The sequence below is a fragment of the Aethalodelphis obliquidens genome, unplaced genomic scaffold, assembly GCF_003676395.1.
Source record: "Aethalodelphis obliquidens isolate GAN/ISIS:26980383/991018 unplaced genomic scaffold, ASM367639v1 scaffold2, whole genome shotgun sequence".
Taxonomy (NCBI): Eukaryota; Metazoa; Chordata; class Mammalia; order Artiodactyla; family Delphinidae; genus Aethalodelphis; species Aethalodelphis obliquidens.
The window spans coordinates 81648096-81656768 of record NW_020837946.1 but is presented as its reverse complement, the minus strand read 5'-3'; the positions used below and the strand labels follow the sequence as shown (position 1 = coordinate 81656768).

Genomic DNA, 8673 nt, shown 5'->3' with positions numbered 1-8673 from the left:
CACCTGTAAACAACAGTAACTAAATATCATAAGGTCTTTGACAGTTAAAAGGATTACAAACTGCACAAGGATAGGGAGTCTGTCTTTAGTAAACCTTCCATGAAAATAATAGACAATCAAATATTTTTAAATAAATGAAGTCACTAACACGTAACGAATGCTTACTAAATTTCATTTTAAACATATACCAGCATTAGTTCATGGATTCCTGATGCTTTGCCATTCCCACGTTCCTCCCTCCTAGGGCTCCACATTTTGATACAAGCAGGTTTAGTTAGCACCGTCATACACTTTCCATTATCTGTGGGGGTGGGTTCACAGGATCCCCTAAACTGCCTGTGTCAGAAAGACAAATGCTAGTCCCTAGAACAGGCCCCAGAATCTGCATTTTAAAACATGCTACAAAAGATTCTTCTGTAGATGGCATGAGTACCATATTATAAGAAGCCTGGAAGAAAATGGTCAAACCTTTTGCTTTTTTCTTCCGTGTAAGCCATCTTCTAGCCAAACTGATCAGTCTCCTGAACTAGAAGACGTGGGTCTGGGACAGAATCCCAAATTTCCATGAATACAGAAAAACTGCAGCACCTCCCAAAGGGCCAAAAGATTACTCATTACACCTCAACTCTTACCATTGTTTCTTTACTGCTTTGTTTAAGGTTTGTAAAAACATCTGGCTGCTGGGTTGAAATGAACTCTTCAAATGTACCACATAAATACTTCACAAGTGTTAAATAAGCATATGATTCAATCCCTAAAATAGTCATATTTATTTTTTGAACAACTACCTACAACATAATCTAAATTACTGGAATTATAAATCATGTAACTGCTCATGTGCCGTGATTCAAAGGCAAGGCACAGCCATGATGCTACATGTGTAACAGTCTCCCATAAATACAAAAATACATTTTTATAAATATAAGAAAATGTAATAACATATCTTGTTGAAGGACAACATTCTTTAGAGAAGTATGCCTGAAACTCCACAACTGAAGCCATGGTTATATTCATAACCAGCTTAGGGAGGATGTTGCCCACTGCCTAACATCTGTAGGACAGTTAGGGTATTTCTGCAAAGCATTCATAATTTGCGTATTATCCAAAAGTAGTTTCATCAGCTGGTACTCCCTCTGTGCATTTACTGATGTTCTTTCCATGGGCCTTATTAATTCTAATTGTTGTAAATGTTCAAAGGCCTGAAAGATGAAAGAAATAGTTTAGGTTGAATAGGGGAAGTAAAGTAAACAACATTAACTCAGAGAACAGTCAGGATCTTGGTCAGTTGTGGAATAGAGTACCAGGAAACAAAACTTAATAGATATCAGTAAAGTTCAAAAATAACTCTCATTAACCTCATAAAAACTTCACACATCACACGAGGCAGTGTCTATATACAGTTATCCGTGCCTGCATCACTGAATATAAACAGGGCAAACTTAATTCAGTTTGTACAACGTGGTTTTTGTTCCTAACCTCATTCTATGTCATATCTCCTCCTAGTACTTAAGTTAACAGTTTCTAGTTCTCTATAAAAACCTAAGATCTGATAAGACCAGTACTTTTTGACTAATTGCCTAGGTTACTCAAATTCGCCTTTACATTTTGTTTCTACCTTTGTAAGACTTTGCTGTGTAAAAGTTTAATACAGCTGTAAAAAGAGAGGGAGGCAGGAAAGACCTGTAGGAGTACACCTGTTCAGCTAACCCTATAAATAAATGATTCAGCAGAGTGGTACAGGTATGGAGGAAAAGACAGGCTCCTGTTTCCCTAAGAAGTCTGACAGACCACTACAACCCGTCAGAAAGTCCCTTTCTTTCATCTTCCCCACCTTAACAGGGCTCTTTACTGTCTGCTTCCTCTTACCTCCAACATTCATGTATTATGTCTTTTCTAACCATGTTTGTTGTTTCAGGTATTTTATTAATGTATTAAAAAAAACCCATTAAATCATGACCTACTAACCATTAAATACTGAGACACTGAAATAGATTATGAGCTTTCTATTCTTAAGCCTCATTGTGAAAAATACTGTTGGAATATATTCTTTATGTACTATAAAAATTCTTCTGATGAAAAGAGAAACAGTTCAGACACCATTAATTTCTGAAAATGAGAAAATACTAGAGGCTGCAGGTACTGGCTGAATAAAACTGAGGAGATTTAAAGTATTTCTAGGTAGCAAAATACTTTCTTATTTAATTAAAAGGTAGAAATGAGCAGCTTCAAATTACTCATAAAAATTTAAGTGCTCAGCTAAACCTTTCCACTCATACAACTCCCACAAGCTATGACTATCAGACAAATATGGACATTAGGAAGGGAGGAAAAAACCAACCTCCAGTATACTAAATACTTTTCCTATTGTTTTGAAGAAATGGCAATGCCCTGATCTCACATTTTTTGGTTGCTGTAAGAAATAAAATTGACTACTAATCCCTTACAAAGGATGCTAAAGAAGCTATGGGTCCACTGCTTAAAAAAAAATCAAAAAAGGTGTTTCTTCCCATAAAGTCCTCTAGAGCTGTACTGTCCAATAGGTAACCACTAGCTACACGGGGCTCTTGAGCATTTGAAATGTGGGACTCTATTTTTAATTTTATTTAATTTTTATTAAGTTTAATTAAAAAACTAACACTTAGAAAATTTGTATGTTTGAAACAATTTCATAATGTAAATCTACTTCAGCTAAATAAGGAATCTAAGAAAAATAATTGAAGGAATCTAAAGAGCAATTATTTCCAATGAATAGTCAGTGAATTAAGATGTGCTTTAAATGTAAACACATAGAATTTCAAAGATTTAACACAAAAGAAAATAAACTTCATTAATAATTTTCTATATTGACTATAGATCAAAAGATTTTGGTACAGTAAATAAAATTTACTGTCCAAGTTAATTTCACCTTTTTTTTGTTTTACTTTTTTGTTGCTACTAGAAAATCTAAAATTACATTATGTGGCTCATATTTCTGGTGGACAATGGTATGCTAGAATAAAGTTCCTCAAGTTTTAAAACTCATGCCTCACCCCTAACAAAACTTTCTCTGTATACCCTCACCAACCAATGAGATTCTTTTTTGTTTTCTTAATGACCCATTCGGTCTCTTTTTACTGCTGAGATTATAAAGCCAAGCTTAGAGGTATAAAGGGATAGGGTTATGACTGTAACGAGCAGATCCTTTGCACGATGCCAGTTCTAGGAAGAGACAGTAGAGGGCAGTATACCCCCAAAACTGTAAAAAGAACTGGCTGCATTCTTCAGAATGATTCAAACATTTCATTTTTAGATTGATTTTTTTTGGTCTGTTTTGAATAAAATTCCTATGATAATACCTAATGTTTCAAAATTAATGAAAGTGCAACTATGATACATACAATCAAATCAGATGTAAAAATAAGCCTTTAAAAATTAAAACTCTTACCTTCATGACAACAGGTTTCTCAAAATTATAAACAGAATGGGCCTTCCTTTGAACAAACTTCTGAAACTCTGGACAGAAAGCAATGACAGCATTAGTAGCTTCAAATAAGCAGTGGGGGTAGTAGTGTTAGAAAATACCAATGTCTCATCTCACCATTATAAACCATTTGAAAATTAAAGGGTTCCTCTTCATAGATGTCATTTAAATGTTTCATTGCTATGATAAGACAGATTTCCAAGACTGACAGACCTATAATAAAAGGGGAACAAACTATGAGGTATAGTTTATTTACTGATACATAAGACTGAAATAACTTTCCTTCAAATAGAAGGATAAAGTGAAAGATTATGGTTTTGAGGGGTGGAGGGAGGTCAAGACACCCCTCTAGGTTCAAATGTGTTTCAGTCACTATTATCTGAATAATCTTAAGAAAGTTACTCAACCTCCCTGAGCTCAGTTTTCATATATGTAAAATAGGATCGTTCTAAACTTCCAGAGATGGTACAAGGATTCGAGACAATACTATCTAACACTTAACCACATAAACCAGAGCTGCAATTATGATGTAACTTTAAAATTACACAGGGCCCTCGATTATTCAGAATCTCTAATCCCCTGGAAATTATATCTAATTTTTTAATTTCCTGGAGAGGAGAAGGTTCATTAGATTCTCAAAAGGGATAGTGAACCCCAAATGGCTAAAAGCCAGTGCCCTTCATTAACACTTGGTGCAATGAGAACGCCTGCAATACAGTCTCAGCTGGATTTACAATGTAGCAAGTGAGGCAGTGCCTCGAGTTCCTTTCACTTTAAATGGGAGGAACAATACCTTTTAAAGGGCTGAGTTAAAGGACGTATGGATATAAAAGTATTCTGTATATAAAATACTATACCCAATGTTAATTATAATTTTGAAAATCATACCATTATATAAACTCAAACATTTAAAAAACTACTAATTAAGCAGGTTTCTCACCATGTACGATATTTGCTTTAGAGTCCATGCTACACAGCTGGTTTGCCTCCATCAGATCTGCTGCAGTCATAAATGCGTGTGATGGTGTTACACGATTTAAAGCAAGCATCTAAGGAAATGCAGATCAGAAAAACAACTGCATATTTACTTAGGCACTTTAACAAAACTTCTTAATTCAGAGAGTTATGAAAGAGTAAATAGTAATGCCTGGGAAAGGTATTCTCATATTTAGCTCTATTAAAATACAGTATTTCAGTTCATATGTCATGTAACTGTATAAATGTAAAGCATTAAAAAATTCTTGCTGCTCTCTCTACCCCTTTCCATTTGCATATCTTGTTTGTTTACAACTCCTCAAAAGAAAAATACTTTAGAAGGAGTAGGGTGACGAGAAGAGACCAAAAATAAGTAAGACTACTATTTAAAGCCCCAGACTAAACCAAACCAAAAAGGCAGAAGTGTGACTTGTAAAAACTTTCTTACCACCCAATCGACCAATCCAGGTTATTAGTCTTAAGTGACAGAGGTGAGCTACTTTATATTCAATTGTATTAAAAATTAAAAAAACAAAAACAAAATTATACCAAGAAACAACTCTCCTTGAAAGCAAGGACAAGTTGCTTCCATGTAGCAAGTGCTCTGTCCAATGACTAACAAAAACTTCTGCATTTGAAGATTTATTTATTTGTAACTTTCCTAACATCTAAATTTTACTTAATTTTTTAAAAATTTATTTTTCATTGAAATATAATTGACTCAGCATTTAAATTTAGTCATGTAAGTAGGGTGAGCAGGTAAAAATGCATGACATCTCATTAAATTTGAATTCCAGGTAAACAATGAGTAATTTCTTAGTGTAAGTATATGCCATGTAATATTTGGGACACTAACACTAGAAACTCCTTTTTAAAAAAAAATATATATTTTATTGAAGCATAGTTGATTTACAATGTTGTGTTAATTTCTACTGTATAGCAAAGTGATTCAGTTATACATATATATACACTCTTTTTCACTATGGTTTATCACAGGATATTGAATATAGTTCCCTGTGCTATATACAGTGGGAACTTGTTGTTTATCCATTCTACCTATATTTTGCATCTGCTAATCCCATACTACCAATCCATCCCTCCACCACCCCACTCTCACCCTCGGCAGCCACAAGTCTATTCTCTATGTCTGTGAGTCTGTCTCTGCTTCGTAGATAAGTTCATTTGTGTCATATTTTAGATTCCACATATAATTGATAGTATATGGTATTTGTCTTTCTCTTTCTGACTTACTTCAGTTAGTATGATGATCTCTAGGTCCATCCATGTTGTTGCAAATGGCATTATTTCATTCATTTTTTAATGGCTGAGTAGTATTCCACTGTATATATGTGTACCACATCTTCATTATCCATTCATCTATCGATAGACATTTAGGTTGTTTCCATGTCTTGGCTATTGTGAATAGTGCTGCTATGAACATATGGTTGCATGTATCTTTTTGAATTATAGGTTTGTGCAAATATATGCCCAGGAGTGGGATTACTGGATCACATGGCAAATCTATTTTTAGTTTTTTGAAGAACCTCCATACTGTTTTCCATAGCAGCTGCACGAATTCACATTCCCACCAACATAGTTGCTGCACAAATTTACATTCCACACTCTCTCCAGCATTTGTTATTTGTAGACTTTTTAATGATGGCCATTCTGACCAGTGTGAGGCGGTACCTCATTGTAGTTTTGATTTGCATTTCTCTAATAATTAGCAATGTTGAACATCTTTTCATGTGCCCGTTACCATCTGTATGCCTTCTTTGGAGAAGTATCTATTTAGGTCTACTGCCTATTTTTCGATTGGGTTTTTTAATTGTTGTTATTATTAAGTTGTATGATCTGTTCGTATATTTTGGAAATTAAGCCCTTGTCTGTCACACCATTTGCAAATATTTTCTCCCAGTCCTTAGGTTGTCTTTTTGCTTTGTTTATGGTTTCCTTTGCTGTACAAAAGCCTGTAAGTTTGATTAGGTCCCATTTGTTTATTTTTCCTTTTATTTCTATTGCCTTGAACTCTCTCCCTTTTTTAACCAGGGCCCAGGGTCTTTAACTGAACAAAAAAGTTTGGTAATCCTTGTCCTTCATTCCCCATACTGGGAGGGATCCAGGTACCCAGTAGCTCCTTCCTTTTCTCTTACCTTTTCTTTTTGCTTTTATTATAAAATATTTTTGACATATAAAAAGGCAAGAGAATAATATAATGAATATCCATGACCACTTTCTCAGCTTACAAAATATAAACTTACAGAGTTGAAGCTCCTGTCTCTTGCCCTGGTTGGACTCTCTACTCTTCTCCATGCAAAAAAATCATGCAAGTCTTCATCCTTCTACTACATATCTTTGTATTCCTAGACAATACAGAGTAATTTTCAACTTTTATATAAATACCATATTGTACTTAATGCTACTCTTTCTTCACTAAACAACTGTCATGAGACTTCATCTATGTCCAGATGTCAATTGTGGTTTATTCTTTTTTTTGTTATATTCCTTTGTATATATGCACAATTTAATTATTCTTTCTCTTATTGATGGGTATCTGTCATTTTGGGGGAGGGACTATAAACAAGGCTGCAATAAACAATCTTGTACATGCCTTCTTGTGTATTTGAGTCTCTCTAGATACCTAATTTTCCATATTGCTCTCCAAAGTATCTATACATATTTACACTACTAGCAGCAATAAACGTAACAGTCACCATATCATCAGACATAAACTTTTGTTGTTGTTATTGTTGCAGTACGCGGGCCTCTCACTGTTGTGGCCTCTCCCGTTGTGGAGCACAGGCTCCAGACGCGCAGGCTCAACGGCGATGGCTCATGGGCCCAGCCGCTCCGCGGTAGGTGGGATCCTCCCGGACCGGGGCACGAACCTGTGTCCCCTGCATCGGCAGGCGGACTCTCAACCACTGCGCCACCAGGGAAGCCCCAGACATAAACTTTTGACACCCACCAGATTGGCAGAAAAAAGGGTTTAACTGTAAAGTTTAAATTGTACCATTTCCCTAATTACTGGAGAGGTTAAATATCTTTGCAATTTATAAGTCATGTGGGATTCTACAATGGTGGATTGCTTGCACTCATATTCTTAGTTCTTCCCTTTATTTTTCATTATTATTTTTTTTTTTATGGTCGGGATGCAAAAACTCGGGCTCTGTGCACCGGTGCTGAATTGTATCTCAGAGACAGAGTTTTGGATGAAGTAGAAAAGAATAGCTTTATTGCTTTGCCAGGCAAAGAGGGAGACAGCAGACTCCTGCCCTTGAAAACTGTGGGTCCCAACCTGGGAGGATTTAGTGAGGAGTTTTATAACAATGGTTCAAGGCCAGGGTTGCTGATAAGGATCAGGGTGTATGCAGGGCCTGCACTCCTTTAATCTGTCCTCAGGTGGTCTTTTTTATTTAATTTTTAAATTTTATTTTTTTTATATTGCAGGTTCTTATTAGTCATCAATTTTATACACATCAGTGTATACATGACAATCCCAATCACCCAATTCAGCACACCACCATCCTCACCCCACCGCGGTTTTCCCCCCTTGGTGTCCATACGTTTGTTCTCTACATCTGTGTCTCAACTTCTGCCCTGCAAACCGGTTCATCTGTACCATTTTTCTAGGTTCCACATATATGCATTAATATACTATATTTGTTTTTCTTTTTCTTACTTCACTCTATGACAGTCTCTAGATCCATCCACATCTCAACAAATGACCCAATTTCGTTCCTTTTTATGGCTGAGTAACATTCCATTGCATGTATGTACCACATCCTCTTTAACCATTCGTCTGTCGAGGGGCATTTAGTTTGCTTCCATGACCTGGCTATTAAATAGTGCTGCAATGAACATTGGGGTGCATGTGTCTTTTTGAATTATGGTTTTCTCTGGGTATATGCCCAGTAGTGGGATTGCTGGATCATATGGTAGTTCTAGTTTTTAAGGAACCTCCACACTGTTCTCCATAGTGGCTGTATCAATTTACATTCCCACCAACGGTGCAAGAGGGTTCCCTTTTCTCCACACCCTCTCCAGCATTTGTTGTTTGTAGATTTTCTGAGGATGCCTATTCTAACTGGTGTGAGGTGATACCTCATTGTAGTTTTGATTTGCATTTCTCTAATAATTAGTGGGGTTGAGCAAATTTTCATGTGCTTCTTGGCCATCTGTATGTCTTCTTTGGAGAAATGTCTATTTAGGTCTTTTGCCCATTTTTGGATTGGGTT

The 8673-nt window shown here is 35.9% G+C and overlaps 1 protein-coding gene across 4 annotated transcripts in view; it reads right to left on the bottom strand.

Annotated features, from left to right (window-relative positions):
* Positions 1 to 588: 588 nt before the first annotated feature.
* The window catches only part of ORC4 (origin recognition complex subunit 4), a 95349-nt gene continuing 87264 nt past the window's right edge, over positions 589 to 8673 (bottom strand). For all 4 annotated transcript variants that reach the window (XM_027131679.1, XM_027131670.1, XM_027131698.1 and 1 more), the window contains 4 exons: positions 4401 to 4509; positions 3578 to 3673; positions 3425 to 3492; positions 589 to 1199 (listed from right to left, as the gene is read on the bottom strand). In XM_027131679.1, coding sequence (XP_026987480.1) covers positions 1011 to 1199; positions 3425 to 3492; positions 3578 to 3673; positions 4401 to 4509 — 462 coding nt within the window. In that variant the 3' untranslated portion in view covers positions 589 to 1010. The remainder of the gene's footprint in view (positions 1200 to 3424; positions 3493 to 3577; positions 3674 to 4400; positions 4510 to 8673) is intronic.